The sequence below is a fragment of the Solenopsis invicta genome, chromosome 11, assembly GCF_016802725.1.
Source record: "Solenopsis invicta isolate M01_SB chromosome 11, UNIL_Sinv_3.0, whole genome shotgun sequence".
Classification (NCBI taxonomy): Eukaryota; Metazoa; Arthropoda; class Insecta; order Hymenoptera; family Formicidae; genus Solenopsis; species Solenopsis invicta.
The window spans coordinates 3,804,450-3,827,135 of record NC_052674.1 but is presented as its reverse complement, the minus strand read 5'-3'; the positions used below and the strand labels follow the sequence as shown (position 1 = coordinate 3,827,135).

The following is a 22,686-nucleotide window of genomic DNA, read 5'->3' as shown; positions in this document are numbered from 1 at the left end:
TTCTGTTTTACGGTTACAGCGGACAAGTAATATAAATGATAATATTAAAAGTGCGTTTACATTTAATTTTCAGCTAAATTAATTAAAAAAGCCGTTGACATTTAATAATTAAATTAATTACAATTATTAGACAATATTATGTTACTTAATCATTTTTATGCTATTTATGCACGTGATTAAATCTACAATCAGTTAATCATAAGAAATTGTATTTTCTGTCTGACCAGTGACGAATTTTTCTCCTTCCGCGACTCAACGCTACTTATTGTTAGACACGGTTTTTGAAGGTATTGTCGAGATTCCATAAGCAATGAAAAGATTGCTGAATGCTCAGACGGTTGTATTCACAATGCAATAACATTCTATTGAAGATTCATGAATCAGAGAAGATTGATATTGGCCGATATAACGGACGGATGTAATTTCTCAAAAATTATTGCACGGTATGTTCTAAACGGATGAGAGGCACTTGGGATTTTGATAGCGATTTGTTTCGATATGAAAGTTCCCAGCTTTTAACCTCGTTTGTTATACTGCGTTCGTCCAAACGGATATATGGGAATTAACCGGATCTGACGACGGCCGATTTCCGATGAAACGCTGCAATTCGCTATTTCCGTTTATTGCTGAAGGATATGCAGTACATCACATTAACGATTCGATGAAATTTCAATTTGCGACGATGGCATTGCGTTGCTAAAAGGCGTTTGTATCAAACGCACGGTCATTTTAAAGTAGACGTCACTTTAGGCTAACAGAATTTGTCGCGGCACTTTACTATGCCGCTTCAAAAGAAAGAACGCACAAGTATTTTGGACTCGGAAGATTTTCAAACGAACAAAGATAATTTTGGATTTAATTTAATAGTATTTGCTCAAAAATAAAGAAGGGATTTAAATAGATATTATATCGTACAAAGATAGATTTATTATTGCGTACGTTTATAGAACAGTTAATAATAATTCTCATTGAAATTTTTACATTAGACAATCTGTAGTTCATGTTAGAATCAAGAAAAAAAATGTTTCTAATTTTATGAAATAAAAAAATTTTTAAGAAATGAAAAATATAAGATAGATAAAATACATAAAAATTTACTCAGGTATAAAAAAAAAAACAAAACAGGAAGTTATAAATATTTTATTCCCTAAAATTTAATGCAAATTACAAATTGATCTTCATGATACAGAACGTACAGTAAATTATAGGATTATAATTCTACATAATACGTGATAAAAAAAATTTGAAAATGCAAATTAAGAGAGTAAATAAGGGTAATTGTGATTCGATGCCGGGAATTATTTCGAATTTCAGATTCATGAGTATATTTAATCGTGTGTATAAACGCATGATAACGTTACGCTATGCGTGTCCGGCGATGGAGAATTGGTGCAGAACGGGATCGGTGAGAGATGGATTTATTGTTTCTGGTTCATTCTAAACTCACCCCGGTAGAGAGCGAAATTGCTTGATTGAAAACCGATCCCTCGTTACGTAAAGTATCGCTGTGAAAGATTTTATTCCCATGATAACGTTGTTTGCGTGGACAATATTGTCGCAATCAACGTTGCTTGGCGTATAGAATTGTTTGATGCAAAGAGCACTACGTGTCGCCAAAGAAGAGCAGATGACAGCAAATATTCACTTTGGTTTAAAAAAAAAAAATGCAAAATTATAAAAACAAAAATTTCAAATGCTGAAAATTTCAATACTTTATTAAAGTTTTTCAAAATTCCGACTATACAAAAAAAAAAATGAAATAGAGAGAACAGAGAACAGATAATAAGAAGCAATTGAATAAGAAAAATATATGAGAAACATTCCTCTTATTTAGTATGTTTAATTGTTTCTTATTCTCTGTTTCTTATTTATTTTGTTGTGTGTTCCCCTAATTCGTGAATTAAATATAATGTAACGCTAACTCCCAACAGCAAAATTGATCCTGAGATGCGTTAATTTTTTAAACAAACGAAAATGTAGTTGTGACCGAACGAAGTCCAAGAGAAAGTTTATAAAATGTTTATTCTTAGGAAACACGATTACAGATCGAAACGATAAGGCATTATCGACAAATAAAGTTATCGCGAACTGAAAGATTTATTAATTTAATGTAGGACGTCCATTCCATTGATAACTTATCAATGTCTACATCTCGTATAAAAATTATTTAAAATAAATTTACGATTAATTAACAATAAGCACATTACAATCACAATTCAATAACATCGTTTTCTTTGTGCTTTGTTATATAACGCGATACGTGGCTTAATTGGAATGTACACGCGGAATGAGAGATACAACGAAAGAGGCGGGTATACAAAGCTGCGATGCATACAATGGCCCTCCGAATTACGTCCGTAAACCGCATAGCCAATTGCATACCGCAAATATCGAAATTGTTTCACGCTACTGATATATATCTCTTCAATTCCCGTATTCTTGTAAACTGAACTGTAATCGAATATAATTGCTATGGCATCGGTTATGATCAGTTTTTCTTACACCACGTTGGTTAATGCCATTTATCATATTTATGATAGTTATATAATATTAAGAACTTTTGATATAAAATATTACACCACTATTGTGTAAATTTATATCACAAGCTCACGGAATCGCATACTTTCGACATTGTCGTTTTTGAAAGTTATATCACCTATCAATGATGTTTCAAAATTACGACGTTATATTTCTACTTTGAAAGTCGATCGTTTGTCTCAGAAGAGAATATTGTGAGCGAACGTAATACGCAACTACAGTCCGTTCGATAAAGCAGTGTACCATGAATGCATCGCGAGTAACGTGAGCACAACACATCGAACCAATCTTGACAAATCTCCTTGTGTTACATGATAGACGACAGATGTGACGGCGACCGAAGCCAATTCTCCGTGTGTTCCGTCACGCGTGTGCCCTCGATTTTGCGCGAATGTGTTCTATATTTAGAACTTTGCTTTGACCAATTTTTAACACAGACTCATGCTCGCGGGGAATATCGTGAACTGCAACAAACAAATTCGTCGAATTGTTATGGCACTGACCGTAAAAAATAGAACGAGTCATTCGTGTTTGCGACAGAAATCGAGAATTGACCTATCGAGTTATTTAAAAAATTCTCTCCGTAGAGAGACTGTTGAATTCATGGATTCCTATTGTCACCTTTCAATTTTTCAAAGAGAGAAAGACAGAAAGAAGTAAAACAATAGAGATTGACAATTAAAGAAGATATACGGCAAAGAATTGTTTGTAAAAATTGAAAAATGTGAAAAAATAATATTTCTAAATTAAAATAGAAAAAAGCTCTTTGTTTTATTTCCTTGTAATAAAATGCTCAAATTTTTCGTTCTTTCATTTTTTAATTAAAAATTGTAAATATGTACTAATTCTTATTTGAAGGTGTTATCTACTAAGGCATAAAAAATCGAAATAAGTTTGTAAAAATTAGAAAAAGTGAAGAAATATTTCTTAAATTAAAATAAGAGAAAGGTCTTTGTTTTATTTCTTTGTAATAAAATTCTCAAATTTTTTTTTTATTAAAAATTGTAAATATATACTAATTCTCATTCGAGGGTGTTATCTACTAAGGCATAAAAAAATGAAAATGAATACACGGTATATCAGATCGCGAGAATTTATTGCTAATTACTTTTCTGTGCCGAGCTATTTGACTACGAATGCAATTTATCATGGATTTATCGCCATTATTTTTACTCTCCTTGGCGAATACCTAGCTAAATGTATGCAGATATTCGAACAATCGCGATATGAAAAATGCGATTTATGGCTACTAATTGCCACGATACAAGGTCTAATCTTTTGAGATAAGAGAAAATGACCTGATATCTAATAACATTTACAATAAAATAATTTAATATTATACATTATTTATATTGTTTTATTATTAGAAAATTTTATATCAAAAATAGGTTATAGATCGAAATATTAAACGAAGTCTAGCAGTATACCTTTCTTCAATATTGCTTTTTTTACATTGTAAACGTATATATTAAAATATTTTAATTATTTGTTTTTGTTTCCTATATAAAACAAGATAAAATATTTAAAGATAAAAAAATTGTGTTGTACATTTGGAATTTCAAAGATTTCATAGTTATAGCAATTAAAATCAGATGGTCCACAGGATCGAGATTTAATACTCTGCTCGATCACTAACTTTGCTAACTTTGCTGATTTGCGAAATGCCGTAATTAATCGGTATTCAAATGCGGCGAAACAAATTCGACTATAATTACAATTCGGCTGTTGCATTTTGCTAATAATAATAATAATAATATTATTATTTGTACAATGATGATTTACGTATGACACGACGCACAGATAATTACTATTTTGGTACTTCATAATTCGGTTCACTAAACTGCATAACATTATTGTATAACATTATTGAGAGAAGTATACTAAATAGATTGATCATATAGCGAAAATTGTTATACAAGAAAAGACAATTTTTGTTTACAGATTTGAGAATAGGTTTATAAAAAGGAAACGTTATTATTATCGTTACTTTTTACCCTTATTTAAGGAGTTCCAACTACTATTTTAATTATTTTTTTATTTTAAACAGGAAATTTGAATTTAAAATTACATTATTTAATAATTATATTAAATGTATTAATGTTAAAACTCTAAACTAGCAAGCTTTTCCGCTTACATTAAATTTATTTAATAATTCTAATTTTTTATATTTTATATATTTTTTAAATATAATTATCATTATAAGAATTTAGAATGTAACAAGAAACGTAAATTTTGTTGAATATTTTTATTACTTATTATATTGAAATATTTGTATCATGAAGAATAATACGTGTGATCAATGCGTGATTAACGTGTACAATCTATTCAATAGATAATAAGAATTTAAAATAACGACAGAAGTAATAGCTAAATTAGTAACTTATTGTAAAAATGTAATATATTACAAAAAAGTAACGATTGTTTACTAAAAAAAGTAACGGTGATGATAATGATATCACAAGTAACACGTTACTTTCCCACCCTACATAAAAATACATTATTATGCTTGATTGAAATTTAATTCCAATAACTTGTTACACTTATGAAAGATATGGCATGATATTTTTAACTCTTTCAATCCTGTCGCAGTTTTCACGAAAGACTACTATCAAAATTCGACAATCAAAATCTTCGTTTTATTTTGTCCGCTCGCGGAAATTCAGGTACGTTTCGCATTGACAGACCGATCACAGGCTCGAAGTTCCACGAAGTCCAGGAAATCATGCTTGTCAACTGCGCACGTCGACGCCCGATGCAATTTCCGTACAATCAAACGGCAAACACGGATTCGTTATACGTTGCTACTCCGTCGCAGCGTAGCCTTGTAATTCCATATGCAAATTCTATGCTGCAGGCTCGAGCACGCTGTGCCAGGAGATCGAATCAATATTGCATCAGGAAGGTCGGATGCGACGTCCAGCCAAATAACTAAGCCTTATAAACGTCGCAGCCATCAGTGTGCGGAGAAACAAATAGAAAAGTAACATTTCATAACTTACAAACAGAATTTCGAATTATCTGGATAAATGACCTGTCGAGTAAAATTAAACTTCGTTTTATCTTATCGGTGCAGTGTAGAGGCTGTAATATATTGCTAGCGAAATCCATTAGTCTTTTAGCTTACTTCGCCGCGCAATGTTCATTACGCATTCATTGTACGTTTATCATTTAAATGAACTGTTAACTGAATAATCTTAAATGCGATATAAGGAGATTTTTATGGGGGCACAAATTCTGCAGATAATTTTTTGCAAATTGATAAAGTAATAAACTCTTTTTGATAAATTTTGCGAAGCAATTTATCAACTTATATACATAACAAAAAATTGAAATATAATTTATCAAAAATATTATTTGTGGTATTACGTACTTCAACTTCAGTTTAGGACAAATAATACTGTCAAAAAAATTTATATTTTTTTGGACCACAAACTGAACAAGGTTTGTTTAGATTTGTAGTCGTTAAAAATATATCCATGAGTGAAATTGCTGAAATTTTTTTTTATTTTAAAAAATTGGTCTTAAAAATGCTGAAAATGACATTTTTTAATACCTTTTGAGTTTAAACAACTCAAAAAATGTAACGTGATTTATGCAAAAAGTTATAGATAAAAGGAAGAAGAATGGTAATGACTCATTTATGCAACTTAAATAATTACACTGTCCAACGTTTTTTTGCAAATATGAATAGTCATTTCTGATGTATTTTTGTCCGTTAAACACGTTATTTAAACATTTGGTTATCACGTCACAATTTTGTGACAAATGGCGCCAGAAAGACAAATCTTCAAAATCGAGAAAATTGGACTTGAAAATATATTTTCCCGATATAACATTTTTGAATACTTTTGAGCTTAAATAGCTATGTGATATGATAAAGCATTTTTACGGATTTATTTTCAACGATAAAAAATCTATGAGAATCATCTAGTTCGTGGTTTAAAATCTGTGTCAGTGTAAATGGTGCGCAGTTTGCGTGAACTGGAAATCATAAAATTCATCATCAATCATGAAAAAATATTCAAGATCCGTTTCGACCGAATATGGCTTATTTGTGTTTTGTACATACTGGTCAAATTTCACTGTTATTAAAAAAAAAATTACATTTTAGTATTTCAGCCAAATCGACTCGTGCAACGCAAAACAAGATATTTGAGATTGAGATAAATAGATAATAGTAAGCGACATAGGAGTAACTACGTACACTGCGACGAGGCTTCCGGGGGTTTCCGCGTATATCTATATATATAACCATGAACTGGACAACCGCAGAATCTAGACATCCATCTACGTAGAACACGAGCACCGCGTAACGTTATGAATTATGATATTTGATATGACAACGCGATAGGTTAAAGGTCATATTAAACTGACATTTCAAAATTACGTTAGAACCAAAAGCTCCACCGAAAAAGTGTTTTAACAGAAAATGTTTTAGCACTTTACGTAGATAGCGGAAATCACCGCTGCGAAACTACGGGAAATGGCTTCCGCAAAAAAAGCTGCTCCATTGGGGAGCCGTCGTTAAAAGTTAAAATACCAAAAGGAACACGATATACGAAATTCGTTCGTGCAAAATGTTACACTTGTGTGAAAACAGTTGGACAGTTTAAACTTTGTGGCAGACAAGCTAAAATGGTGGAGTTTTCTCGAAAAGGTTATTCAATCTTTTCATACGCACATACACGTATGACGGCCCTTTGGATCTCAGATTAAGAGAGGTAGATTGTTCAGTAATGTTGCACCGCGAGTGCACAAATATTCGCGCGATGAACTTTATTGCACCGAGATGCGCGCGGAGTTTTTGCCAGTCGATGCGTTTCGCAGGGATGGGAAAGGAAGAGGGAGTTGATAAATACAGTCGTTGCTCACACGACCTGTTATGGACCCATTTTTTGCACCCATTTAAGCTGTCTCGCGCAAATGGCGATGCATAAAGTCACCTGGTGTATTTATTGGTAAGCATCAGGTGTACGCTTATTAAGTTATTTATTTTCTTCATCTGTCACTTGTTTTTCCTAAATCTGTTTCGCAAAAATGCTTTGTTAAATGAAAATAAACGCAATTCAAATGAGGATTTTTCTCTTGAATTAATCCGCTACTAACAATAAGAATAAATATTTATGCGTTGTCTCTCATGCATTGTAAAATACAGCATACGTGTTAATAAATAATCAGACGATAGCACACGTGTAATGGCGATTCGCATTACTTTTGAATAGGATTATGTACGCGCGTACAATGTAATATTATTTTCAAACTTTGTTAAAAAACTGCGCTTCCGCTGCAAAACCAATGCGATAACAGAGAACACAATGCACCTTCTAGTCTCGCCATATTTACTAGTACGAAAAAAACTCATTGGTAAAAATCTGTGGCTTTATCTGATACTCTTCTTGAACTTATTTCGAAATCGAAACTTTTTTTACGATTAACTGCAATCTTCGGTTCACTGAGATGCAATCTTCGGTTCACTGAGATGTCTTGCATTCTTTTGAAAAGTTATTAAAAGATAGCTTTTAGCGATAAAAAAATATTTTATGCAACATTTTGAGATATCATTTCAGATATCTGTGAAGATATCTTGAAGATGTATTAAAAATCTTTTAGAAATCGAAAAGACATCTTATATAACGAATATCTGTTAAGATGTCTTTTAGACATTTTCTAGAAGTATTTTGAAGATATTTTCAGTAAGATACTTTTAAATATTCACAAGATCTCGATGTTTTCTTGGATCTTTTATGATAATGTATGCTCGTTTTATCGCATGTAACTTTTATTTAACATACTTTTGATAGATAAAATATAATATTTATTACGCTATTATCTTACTGCTCGAAGCTCTCAAGCTTAATAAAATTCTTAATATATTTTAGCATTAATGTTGAAAGCAACTTTTGTTAGAATTTTAAACTCGGATTTTATTAAAAGGCAATGTAAGAAAACGCGAGTCTAAAAAAAGAAATCGCCCGACATCCAGGCAAGGTGTATTACACTTAGCGGAGCGTATTCATTTCTGATGTGTGGATGACAGAAACGTGGGTAGAGAAAACGGAAAACCGCCACCCCAATCAATAGCCCGTGATGAACGGTGCAACGGCTATTGGCATAGCACTGATGGCGTATAGACGCTCGGTCGGACCCTATGAATTATTCAATGTTAGCCAAGTGGACCTTGGTGTATTTGCCTCTAAAACCGAATCGGGGCCTCATACCGGAACACTCACTTGATCTCGTTCCTTGACCCAAGCCGATACCAAATGCCACAACTCGCGACGCCCTATTGACCCTGAGTAAGTCAACCCGCACGCATGACTTAACACCACCCGTTACTACCTGATAGTATCGCACGAAGCAAACAAGAACTCATTTGCTTTACCGGATGTATTGCAAAAGTTTGCCTTAGGGAAGTTTGCGTTGGTATATTATAATAACGCGTAAAATTATGTAACAACTTTCTCGCCTGTTTGCTTAACAAATATTGCCGACAGCATTATAAATCGTTCAAACATTTGCTACCTTAGCAAACTGAAGTGTTGCAATTCTTCAATAAAAATTCTATTATTTTATTAAAAATGAGAAAAACGTTTTAATTAAAATTATAATGTCATTTAATCGTCGAATAGTAATGTCATTTACGATTTGCATGGAATTTATTACAGATAATAAACTTCTGTTATGATATAAAGACAAGAAATGATTATAATTTTTATATTTTAATTTTATACTTTTAAAATTTAATATTTTTTTAAATTTAAATTTTAATTTGTGATTCTAGAAATATGAAAAAATGTAACTAGCATCCATATTGTTGCGTTAATTTGCACGAATAAATAAAAATATCATTGTATGTCATTATATCATTAATTTATTAAGAAAATTCTTAACCTGTCAGTGTATTTTATCAATATATTATCAAATGCACTTATTTTTGTTAACATACATTATATGAGCAAAAAATGCATGAAATATTATAATAAATATTTATTCTCAGCAACAGATCGATTTGACAAATTTGCATAACAATTATTCTTTTCTTAGGAGAAATTTTTACGAAATAATTTTACAAAGGAAGACAAATGACAGATTTAATCCCTTACTAATTAATTGGCAAATATAAACTAAAACAAGGGCACGACACTTAGTGATTAAAACTATTTTCGATTAGCTCTCGAGTATCGAGTGGAGAACTCGTCGCTTTTATTTGCAAACGTTTACGCGATACGAGGCGAGGCGAGTCCCTCTCGGTGAGCAAGTTTAATTAGATCGAGCCATTCGTTACGGCCAATATCGAATTCCGAATGATACGGGGAAAGGAAAAATGTCGATAGTAATCGCAGCCGCGATTCGCGCATATAATCTGATTCGTCAATTATCACCGATAAATTGTGTTTGAAACGCATTATCGGTGCGTTCATTATATGATCGCCTGCGCGCATAAATATGGAAACACGCGATATGCATCATACGAGAGAGAGAGAGAGAGAGAGAGAGAGAGAGAGAGAGAGAGAGCACGTGACACTAGAAATTGTAATGATATATTTGGTAGGATGCGTGCCACTTTAGAATGTGTATTATTGGTTTCAGCACAATACGATAATGCACAGCACGATCGAATAATAGCTTTTATTCGATTTTAGTGAATTATGACTCGTATGTATATTCAAAACGTTGCAAGATTAAATCTTTAAATAGAGTACTTTGTAATTTAAATTATCTTTCAAAATTTTTTAATCGTTAATCATGTTATGGACGATTAATTAGCAAGTCAATTTGAAAATAATAAATTACATTGTTTTTTATCATATTTTGACGGACATTGTTAAATGACATTGACGTCATATTTTATACATTTTAAACTTGCACGTTTTATCCAAAAATGCTTCAAATATTGTTATTAATTCAATCCAAGCGAGAATTTAGCGTTTTCGAAATCTGAATTTTTTAAATATTCAAAAGAAGAAAGACATTAATATACGTAAAGTAATTAATGTATTCGGTGCGCCAGATGTGCTACCTCTATATTTTAATAGTTTCCTAAACTTCTCCTATCTTTTAATCTCATTAACATTTCGCATTCTACGTGGACTACGCGTTTATCCGAGTTAGTTAACAAAACGCCCACATTTACGGTAACTTCGAGAATCATTATTAATTATACAAGAAAATGGCTCCGCTGTCGGCGTGACAGTTGCCGATCTAGAATTTCATATTAATTAATACAACAGACGGCGCAGAATGCCCTCATGCGCGTTATTATTAATTTTAGTGCGCGTCGACTCGCTCGTCGGAAACTGTTTCCGCGTTATAACTTCACTCGATGTTGAATTCGCAAGAGAAGCGCACATTATTTTGTCATGTACTCAAACATTACGGACTACATCAACGATAATGTACTTTGCATTTAATGATATTCTTTTTTTAACTCAGTAATGTGAGTAATTAAGTTAAAAAGTAATTGCGTCAAATTAAATTGTTACTATTAATACACTGGAGTTATTGACAAAAATATACGTTTCCATTGAATTCATTATTTGATACGTGTGTTTCACATAATTGAAATATCATGAATACATTTATAGAATACTAATACGCAAATAATAATAACGTGATATATTATTTACAGCATGATCCAAATTACTATTTAATATAAATCATTATTCTTCGGAAAGAAAAATATTTTGAAAGATAACAATCTTTCTGTATCTCGCATCTTCCACCTGGTCGTCCGTTCTGCTCTCTTTACATTGTCAATGCGTCAAGCCGGTCGTGTTATAAATTTTAAGGAGCTTAATTCCACGTAATTACCAAAGTTTCTGGGTTGCCTCGTGAGTAAAGTTTCTGGGTTGCCTCGTGAGTACGAGAATAACTGCGGGACGAAAGGCAAGGTAAGAAAGGACCGAAAAAAAAAAAACGTAGACGGAGAGAGCCCTTCGAAACTTTTTAAGACCGAGCTCTTTAAATATACGCCGACATTTTTCGATCGGTCGTTATTTACTTTTACACGATCCCGGGGCAACGAGAAAGGGAGTTTCGGGCGACCGCTACGAAATCGACGACGTTTTGATTTATGAAGCGAAGATGGAAATCCCAGAGTGCGGGGACACGGGACGCGGGAGGGTCACGTCCCGCGAGATTCTCAGACGCCTTTATCCCGCAGCGGCGCCAATTTTTTCGATCTGCATCTCTCGATCATCATCGCGCGCGTCACTCGCCTGTAAGAGAACACTCGCGAGAGTGCTTTCTCATGAGATTTATGACGTCCCGATGCTGCGGAAAAATGGAGACCGAAAATGCGGCGAGAACGCAATCGATCGTTCCGTTTCGGCGCGAGTCTACACTTCGCTGGTACTAGTTACGCAAAACATGCTATTTTTTTTATTTTTTTTTATTTTTATTTTTATTTTTTAAAAATAAAACTGAATCCGTTTTTGTATTTTAATTATACATAGTATCGATGTAAATTTAATACGTTAAAAACAATTTGTTAATTAATTCAATTTACCTCATGCGCTATTCAGAGTGCTGCGGTGGTGCAAAAACCGCGCGTAAAAGCCTTTTAATTTTAATCACGGCTATCATCTGTTACGATATTAATTTCATTGGGTCAAGTTCGCCGCAACGCCGACCGTAATTCTTACCGCAGGTATTCCACTACTGACGAGTGATCGAAGCTCCTCCGGCAAGGACTCTCGGTGCAAGGGGTTGACGCGCTATTTCAGGAAGCTATGATGATCACGCTTCGGTCGCCAATGAGAGCTTATCTCGGCAGCGGCGGCTTCTAAAGAAGACTCCTATGTACCTCTAGTAGCCGTCGCCGACAGCTCTTTTACCCCCTTGACCCGTCCCTTGGCTAAACTTACGCCAGGCTCGGTAAGTTATTACATCGTGAAAATAAGGGGAAAATTGGAAAGCGGTTTAGCCGTGAGAACGGTGTCAATTACCGCCGATGTCGGCGATACCGGTCTGGGAAGGGAAATGGCGGTCTGCAGCCGAGGGGAGGCTTTTACGACACCGGCACAAAGAACGGATGCTTCGAGGCAGGACTGCTACGACAGAAAATTTCTCGAGACGATAATTTTCTAACGACATTAGCGGACAAAATTGTAATTACCAGACGGAGAGGAGGAAATAAGGAAAGAAATTAATTTATTGCTTTCGCGGCGGAGGAAACGACGGAATGCAATCTGATGAGACGTAACGAGGGAGTAATTCGTCGTACCCTAGTTGGCGGAAATTTGTAACGTTGCCTTTCGGAGGTGAGTGATAGCCGTCGTGATGCGGTGATAAAGTTTGAAGGATGGACATGAATAGACGATGGAGGGTTTGCGCTTATCGAGTTAGTACCGGAAAATTTCTGACGTCGCAATCTCGTTTCTTAAATGGCTTCTCATGATGCAGGAATGTGTGCGTGAAACTATTATAATATTCCTTAACTCGACATAATTCTCGAATTTAGTTGTGAAGTAACAAGAAAGTTATTTTATAATTGTATTCGTAATTATCAAGAGTAGGAAATTTACTTTGTAGAAGTAACTATAATTACGGTCACAGTTTTTTTCTCTTAAGGAAGTGACTAGTTATCTTAAAAGTTATCGGCTCTGAAAAGTAACACGTTACAGTTACTAAAAAAGTAACGAGTCGTTATTTTTTAATTACTTTTGCATTAATTTTTTATGTTTATGAATTGTTATTTTAAATACAAGAGTTTTATATATTTCTGGCATTACTAAATTATATGTATGTATGTGTATATATATATATAAAATTTATTTTAATTATATGTATGTATATACATATACATGTTTGAATATATTATTAAAATTATAGGATTAATATTTTTCAGTTAAAAAATTCAAACTTTGTGATAAAATTATCATAAATCAATGATCCTTATTTTAAAAATTAAAGTCTCAATTTTAATGTTTGTATGATGACTATTTTCGAAAATAATTCATTATTTTATTCTACTATACACAGAGCATATGTTATAATGAATAAGTTTGAAATATAAAAGTAATTACTAAATTAGTCATTAGTCATTATAAAAGAATGCAATTAAGTTTAATTACATTTATAGATAGAAAGAAATGATGTCAATTGATAAAAAAAACTCTAACTGTAACTTTGTTACAAATATCGAAATATTTCCCAATTCTGATTATTTATAATAATAAGTTAATATAATGTTGATACGATCATATTAATCAATTCTGTCATATTTAATTAAATTTACGATAGCTTGATAATGCACTTTCTCCGTTTTAGATACACAAATAGCGTCGGCAAAGTTCGTAATTTGCCAAGTTTTATTCTCTTTCACTTTACTTCGTGTAATCACGACTATCAACAGTGTACAATGGCGTCAAGCCGTGGCCATCTATTTCGGAGCTCACAGAGCCATAACGAAGCGTGTTTACGCGGACTAATAAATTTCGTGAGTTACCGAAACTCCCTTCGAACTTTATGATAAAGCGTCGACGTCACCTACCGGTGGGTGTACATGGAGTTCTTGCCGCCTCTACGAGGTCTTCGCGACTTCCCGGCGGTGCCTCCAGCATTGTCGCGCTGCCAGAAAATTTCTTTACGCAGAGCAGGCTTAACGCTGAAAAAAAGCCACAAGCAATGCATGACACACGTAACTTTCAATTTTGAATTGAATAAATTTACATAATTATATTATGAGCAACAAATGCAATAAGCAAACATATATCTTTCGCTCGAAAAAATTATACAATCTAATAAGAACTATAAAATGCATCTATTTATACATGATTTGTATAGCTTTCTTTATATCAGATAATTCTATAAAGTTTATACAAATATATAATAGTGTCGTTTACCTGCTTTCATTATTCGAGAAACAAAATTGCAAAATAAATTCTATTAGACTAAAATAACATTGAATTAGAGATACTAATCGAAAAGAGTAAGTAAACTTGCGAGAAAAGAATTCCTGATCTCATCAATATAACGCGGTATAATTAGGGCAAGCTGCAGAGGTTGCTTAGCATTTTCATGTACTCAGTTCGGCATCCGATCGCTCTTTCCTAGGAAATTGGAAACGCTACCATACATATTTATAAGCAGAGTCTCATAGGAATTTGGCAAGCTATCGGATCAGTGCTCTAACCATTTCAGGATAAAAAAGAAATGCCTGATTTAACTTATACACGAGAGCATTAATGCTGTTTACTGCGCGTGCATTTGACGATAAAATTTCTCTGTAATATTTAAAAAAACATTGTTTTTTTTATCGAATCAAGAATACAAATCAATATTGTTTTAATTTGTGAAAAAGACCAGTGAAATTTCTTTGCGATGAATGGAATAGCTTTAATGCTTTTTTGATAACATCGCTTTTATTCTTGATTTAATTTAATTAATGAATTTAATAGTAATTGTTTCAACATTCTTTTATTCTTCTAAATGTTGCAATGTTGCTGTCAAAAGCAATAAATATGAATTTTTAACACACTCTTTGCAATCTATTTCTTTCGACGAATAAATAAAAATTTTAATCTACCTTTTTTCAAAGTTTTTATTTAATATTTAGATATCTTACAGCTTGGTAAAAAATCACAACGATATGAAATTGTTTTAAAATTAAATATTTGTTTTTAATATAAAATTTCACGGATTAACAATATACCAGAATTTGTTCAAGTTCTAGAAAGAAATATTCGTCAAAATATTTTTATTTGTTGAAATGAAAGTTTATAAGAAGTGAAATTTATCAAAACTTGGAAATTGAAGTTTGGATGAACGTAGTTATCGACGCTTTTTCTTCATCCGTTATCTGGTTTACCATGTGATACGTACGTGAGGTGAAATTCGAATGCTTATATATAATACAATGTCGTCACACATATTCAAGAAGCTTCAGGTTGCACAAAATTTTATTTATTAGAGATCATTCATTTTCATCACTGCAATTTTTCACGTACAATGGCTCCCGATCAAAAATGCAGCTTTTCCATTAGAAACAAAAATGCGGCGTACGTTATTCGAAACTAGGTCAAAACAAGAATTGAGAACGCATATTCTCAGTAATTTAGTAGCACGATTTATAAAGTGATACAATAGCATTGTTAAACTAGACAGAATAATATGCTCTTTTATTAAAAATTGAAAATTTTCATTATGCGTACAACTATCTAATTTTAAATTTATAATTTCATATTATTGTTTAAAATCTGATAAAAAGCAATATCTAAAATGTGTTTGATTCACAAAATAAATATGTTATTATGAGCAATTTGGAAGAAAAAAATAATCAAAGGTTTATACGCGGAGTATATAGTTTTTGATTTGCATGCCGCTGTATAATGTTGATATTTTGCGCCAGACTAACTTGTAATTTTGTGGATTCAAATATGACTTTTTAAATAAAATTACATCGGTAATTCAAATGTGACTTATCGACTCACCCCGCTTTACGTCCCGCCACGTGTTCGTGATTTCGCCGAATCTGCCCAATCCGTTTGGTGTCCGTCCATATATTCCTCTCACATCGTTCAGATGTTCGGTTTTTCTCGACCCTATAACAATAAAAATTTTTCTTAATTTTTATTAATATGAGTTTATAAAATTATTCTATTTTTTGCAGTATTGTTCTTATAACATCTATAATAAATTAAACAATTGTAAAATATTTATTTTCGAATAAACATAAATTTATTATAAGGCTTTGACATAATAAATCTAGTAATAATGAATAATGTCAATAAGACCCAAATTCGAATGTTAACTTGTGCATCAATTTATTACAATTCGCATATATTATATTTAGCCAATATTAATCCTTAGCGCATAATAAACGAGTTTCGACCTAATTTCAGGTCTACTTCAATATAACATAAATTTATAATAAATTATATCGACAAACATTTTCCAAATATATGTAAAATTGCCGCTGAATACGTAAAACGACCAACGAGAAACGCATAATCGTAACAATGTTTCAGACTTCATAAAATTCCGAAAAGATTAAAATTGACTGACAAAATCAATGATAATCTAGTTATTGTAGGAGATAAAATTTGAGTGTAGTCAGTGCTGTAAAAAAGTTAGTTACGTCTCTTATACACTTCTTTAATACTTTAGTAACAAACTTAAATAGTATATATATACTTTATCGAGCACGTCATCTTTAGAACGAGGTGTTATCTAGGAATGCGATGATTTTGTGAGAACATATTGTAGTATTTAATATTTAGAGAAGAGAGGAAGCATAAAAATAATATAACATTTATTTATTTTAAACTGAAAAAAAGATTTTTTTTTTTCAAATAAAATGCAAACTGTAATTGAGTACTGCACAAACGCGAAACGGAATACGACTGTTCGCACTGTTAAATTGAGAATTTGCAAAATTTTTTTACAAACAAAATTGACGCCAACGATTAAACAAAGGGTCACTGATCAGCGAATTGAATTTGTGACATCAGAAGCATTCCGCGCATGAAACTTCGCGGGTAAATGCGTCACAAAATAATACATTTATGGAGTGCGTGACGGCGATTCTTGGGGTGACTTTCTCCACATGTCCATTCTGCTCCTCGAGATCTACAATCGCGTCTATATAGCAACTAAACTCGACGCAATTTGACGCATTGCACATGCAACAAATGCATAATACGGCCTTGCCTGCATATGCATGAAGTCACGAAATGTATATGTATATATCCTGCGCGATGTATGTATGTATGTACATACGCGCGTCCTAGAATACAAGAGGGTAAACACTAGCAAACGGGTAAACAACCGCGCGCCACAAAACGCCGGAATCGCTTTGGAACATTAGAACGTTGTAACTTTAGTTTTATTACCCTGCTGCAAACGGTAATGATAAAATAAAAGATTCACCGCAACCATCAATTCTGTAGCGAAACTTACGTTCTCCCTCTGCATGCACTTCTTATTACGTTTGAAAGCGATTCTGCACCCAACGTACAGAAACGTTAAGTGTACGCGGCACATCCTATTTATTTAAAAGACAAAAAAAAGAAACTTATGACATTATGCTGTCAAATTTACGGATGAAGCTATTCTATTCATTACCAAGATTACAGTTAACCCCAGTTACGATCCTCCTTGCCGCTAAATAATCGCTTCAATACTGTCCTTGCAAATCGATCCGATCGCTATTACATTCTCATAATAATTTTATTACTCGTTGCGAAGTGTTGCAGGCGAGCGTGACTTTCGGCATTGAGCGTTCTTCTGCCGCGGTGCCAATAAAACGCAGCCGAAAGTACTTTACGCGATTGTCAGGCGCGAGTTAACGCACGCGGGAATAACGCTCGAGCTGAGCGAAATTGGTCGTAAATTCTACGGTCCAGGAATCTTTTATCTTTTAATGTGGCTCCCCCGCGTCGTTTCACGATACCTGCTACCGCTACAAGATAAGGGATGCCGCCTACTCCCTTCTTAATCTATGCTTTTTCACCTCGCTTTTTCGTGCGCCCGTCCCGCGGTCGATTTCTTTAAGCACATATTTCTCTCTCAACGTGAATACTTTTCTCACATTTATTTTCGTTATTTGCCCGTAGAAAGTGCAAAATGGCACATTACGAATTTGCATATATTTTTGAGATTGTTATGTATTGTAATGAAATGATAGCAAAAGCATAGCTTTTGTTATTCATAGTGTAAAGTAAATCTTATACTGTGAAAACTACGCGCCAATAACTGACCACAACTGGTTTATCGGTCAAAAATATCGTATATTCGCGTAACATTGCGTCATAACATCGGAAAAAACTACATTCACTTCTACGAGAGAAATATATTTTTTCTAAATGATTATTGGTGCGTAATGTTTGGATTTGCTAGCTTTAATTCTACACATTGCACTGATCCTCTCCTTTTTGTTGTTAAATATTGTTACATCTACAAAAAAAACGTTGGATGGAATTAATTAAAAGCTTCAGAAAATATAGCTTAGTGAAGTCCGTATTTTTTTTACGTTGCCGTCACTTATTTTTATGATGTGACGATATTTTTATAAAATTCAAAATAATCTCAGAAAATTAATAATATTTAATGAAAACTATGTAAAAATATGCATATATACTAATATAGAAGTATACTATTATTAAAAACATAATAAACATTTTTACTTGATAAATGTAATCACAATTATAGTGAATACAACTATTTTTTTAACATTTTTATTTAAATACTTACTATTTATGTAGTAATGATAACTAATAACTATACATTGAATAGTTAAAACCACTATAAATATATAACTGGCTAAATTGAATTATAAGTTTAATTATAGTAAAAATAGACAACCATATTTTTCTCTCAGTGTGAATGACACTTCTTATTTCCGAGAGCATTCTACCCAAATAATCGAACACTACATTTTCGCAAGAAGCGCCGTCAACGATATTTTGTTATGACAAAAAAAAAGGAAATTATGAAAAAAATGTGCTTTATATTTTGGAAATTTTTTATAAAATTGAGCATTATTTACACATAGATGAATAACGTACAAAGTCAATACGTTAAAGGTAATTAAAAATACATAAATGATTGTCATGTAATTTTAAGCAACTTTCTTAGAACATTATATATCTCTGCTAAATAATTCCATGACGTAATTGTGTGTGATTTCCCATTGGCACTGAATATAAGCGAATATGACAAGTAGGCCGCGGGGACGTTCAAAGAGAATGTAGATATTAACATCTAAATCCCTGTTACATTTCCAACTCCGGCAAGAAGCAATTTCAGATGTCAGTCGTGATGAGAGGAATAGTAATGAGAGAGCGGAAGTTTAAGAGAATCTTTAAAAGAAGTTAAACAAGAAGATACTAAGAAATAAACATAATATGAAAACAATTACAACACAGAGTATAAATTAGGACAAAGCTATTAGATCAATTAGTATTTTTTAAAAACGTGCTTTGACTTTATTCTATATTATTGGCATGTTTTAACACGGATGATGGAAGATGTAAGGTATTATATAAAGAAGATAGTAAAGATGTTGCAAAGTCTCCGATAAGCGCGGAAATTGGCACGAGGAAAATCGATTGGTTTTGCGGAGAGAAGGGAAGAAAAATGCTGGCCAAGTTGCACCGCGGCAGAAACTACATATTCCCGTCATGTTACTCTTTCCCCTTGAAAACGTTTTGTTTCGGTGCATCTCTTTTTATCCGATGTATCGACGTATTTATCTGAACTTTGGGAGATACGCGCACTTTGGAAAGACGCGGTACGAGAAAAAGGAGGAGCTTGTGACCTAGGTGATGTGAATATAAAGCAGTCGATGCAGCAGTACGGTCATAACCAGCCGTTTCTTTACAAGCCGTCGTTTTTTTCTTCTTTGTCTGTTATTAACGTCTGTTATTAACGTCCATTGTTAGAATCGTAAGAAACGCAATAAGACTTTGCATAACCATCGGTATCGCGTCAGCAGATTTCCAAAATACGGATGAAAATTAAACAATATGAAAGAGATAAATGCAAGACGTGACGTATGTAAAAAAAAAATGCCTTTTGTTCTTGTAAAAAAAAAATGAATTTATTGGCGTTTATTTAAATTTACAGAAGAAAATAAAACTCACTGATAGGAGAAAAATAATTGGCTTTTGCATATTTTCAGTAGCATGTAAATAAAATACGCCATTAAAATTTGAAAAATATTGATATAAATAAAATGAAAGAAACTATAAATAATTATAAATAACTGTATAAATAAATGCTCTCTCAAAATAGAAAGGTAAAAATTCTTAAAAATTAAAGTAATGTATTAAATAAGTTAACAATGAATGGCAAGTACAAAACTTTTAATTAAAATTTTTAATATCATTTAAAATTCTATCTTAAATTATGTAATAGTAAATAAACACATATTTTTATATTTTATTGTATTATTTTCTTTATGGTTTGATAATAACAATAATGTAATTAAAAAGTAAAAAAGTAATTATTTAATTATGTTTTATACATATACTTTTAAATTCTGCAATTTTAACAAATAAAAAGATGTTTAAGGTTGAAATATTTTTCCATAATTTTCTCCGAGAGGTAACGAACCGTTTGACAAGTGTCACAGCCTTTAAGAAGCGTCTAAAGTATCACTCAAAGATAATTTCACAAAGGTAAGACACTCTTGATGCTGCTGCTGTACATAGTGCAACTTGGAAAGTAATTAATCATTAGACCCTTGAGTTCGTCTATTGAAGACAACTAACAGAGAGAAATTATAAAATGTAGCTTAACAGTATTTCGAGACCAAAATTGTTAGACAAGACCGGTTATTCAAATTTAATAATAAAGATTTGATAATGAAAATTTGATAATAAACTTAAACAAAAAAATTATAAATACTTAAATGTTATAAAATAAAATCTCGTTCTAAAATATCTTTTGTGCTTTAATCTAAAGGACACTTCCGCACAAAAAAATGTTTCCTATAAAATTAATGTAGCTTAAAAACAATTTTTTTTAAATATTTGATATAAATAATTTTTAGTGTTGTTAAAATTTTTAATAAATAATGTAACACAAACCAATAACTTTTCAAAACTTAAAATTAATCAATACATTATGAAATCGAGGTGGCGAGACAATATCTAACGTTTAAATATCGTCTCACTGTGCCAACCAAATTTATGAACGTTCTGTATTATATTACAAGACATTTATGTAGGAACCACTTTATCTTACTCTCATTCTCGTTTCACCCCTTTCAGTGAGGGGTTCTCGTCCTTAGTTCTCGTGTATCCTTCAACCAAATCACTGGTTGTAATTTAGGAAACAGAACACGCTGTTTTGTCCGACATTTGCTGTGCGTCATTACCTCTGAGCTAGTAGTTAATTTGTCATATATCCTCTCTTCGAAAATAATAAGTATGATTAGTGTCAGTTAAAGAAATGCAATTGGCAGAAGTAAAAATTACTGGCATTACGTTTTGTTTCTTTTATCAGTAAAATCAATAGACAATCGAAGTAATCTTAGATGATCCAAAATGTTAGAAAAATTAATTTTAGGTTTAAAATTGCGAACATTTCAATGTTACCGCAAGCTTGTAACATTGTAGAAATCTTTCGCAGTTTCCGTGCAATTTTACAATGTTTCAATGTAAAGTTTATGGAATATGTGCAATCTCAACTGTATGAGAGTTGATATGATTCTAACCTTTACTTTTTAAAACATGTTGTATTAATGATTAATGTTATTAAAATATTTTATCCATTTTTTATTTTGAACCCTTCCCCCTTTTTTTCTTTTTCTTTATTTTCATCTTTTTTCCGCGTATTTTAAAACTTTTTTCTTCCTTCTTTCTTTGTTTATTATTTTATTTTGTTTCTTTTTTATATTTAACGTTTTATAGTATTTATCCGTCTATTGCATGTGATTTTTACTGAAAGACAAAAGAAAATAATGTTTTATTAAATAAATTTTTATATATAATTTTTCTATATCAAAATTTCAAAATATTATACCTAATCCAGCGATTATTAAAAATTTATATCATTCTTTTGTACATATTTGTTCTCATATTTTCTTTTTCTTTCATTTTTCATTTTAAACTCTTTTTTTCTTTTCTTTGTTAACAATTAAATCATTTAAAATTAACTAAGTTAAAAGTTATTCATTTTATTATTTAACTTTTAATTTTTTAATTACCTAATCCTGCAAATAAATTACGAGAGTAGTGCGATGCGATGCAAGTAGGTTTCCCTAAAAGTCGTTGATAGATGTTAACAGACGCAGTAGTAAACGCGCAGCTAGAGAGACTGCTTTAGCCGAAGCAAACGCACATACACACCGTCGGTTGAAGGTTGAAGCCCCCCCCTCGTGCAGGGTCAACGTCCTTTACGATAGACGCCACGCCGCGCCGCGCGCTGTCTCGGTCTCCCCACTCCGCCGACCGCTCAGTCATTCACCTTACGCGATGCCTCCGAAGCGCACGTGCGCGCTGTCTGGGCCGTCTCCCCACTCTCCTCGGGACTGTTCGGCGCTCGCCATTCAGCCACGGTCGCCGCTACTGCTACACATTGTACGACGTATCGGTTCCGTGCTTCTCGTACGTTCCAAGTTTTAATTGTGCGCGAATAGTGCCGATGTGATAACGAACGGTTACTCCAATACGCAGTGACGTACGTAGAAGTGATCGTATT

General features: G+C 32.6%; 1 protein-coding gene across 2 annotated transcripts in view; it reads right to left on the bottom strand.

Moving 5' to 3' along the window:
- Positions 1-22,686, bottom strand: part of LOC105194654 — a 132,770-nt gene that overhangs the window by 16,510 nt on the left and 93,574 nt on the right. For both annotated transcript variants that reach the window (XM_011159683.3, XM_039455003.1), the window contains 2 exons: positions 15,972-16,082; positions 14,033-14,146 (listed from right to left, as the gene is read on the bottom strand). In XM_011159683.3, the coding sequence (XP_011157985.1) occupies positions 14,033-14,102 (70 nt within the window). In that variant the 5' untranslated portion in view covers positions 14,103-14,146; positions 15,972-16,082. The remainder of the gene's footprint in view (positions 1-14,032; positions 14,147-15,971; positions 16,083-22,686) is intronic.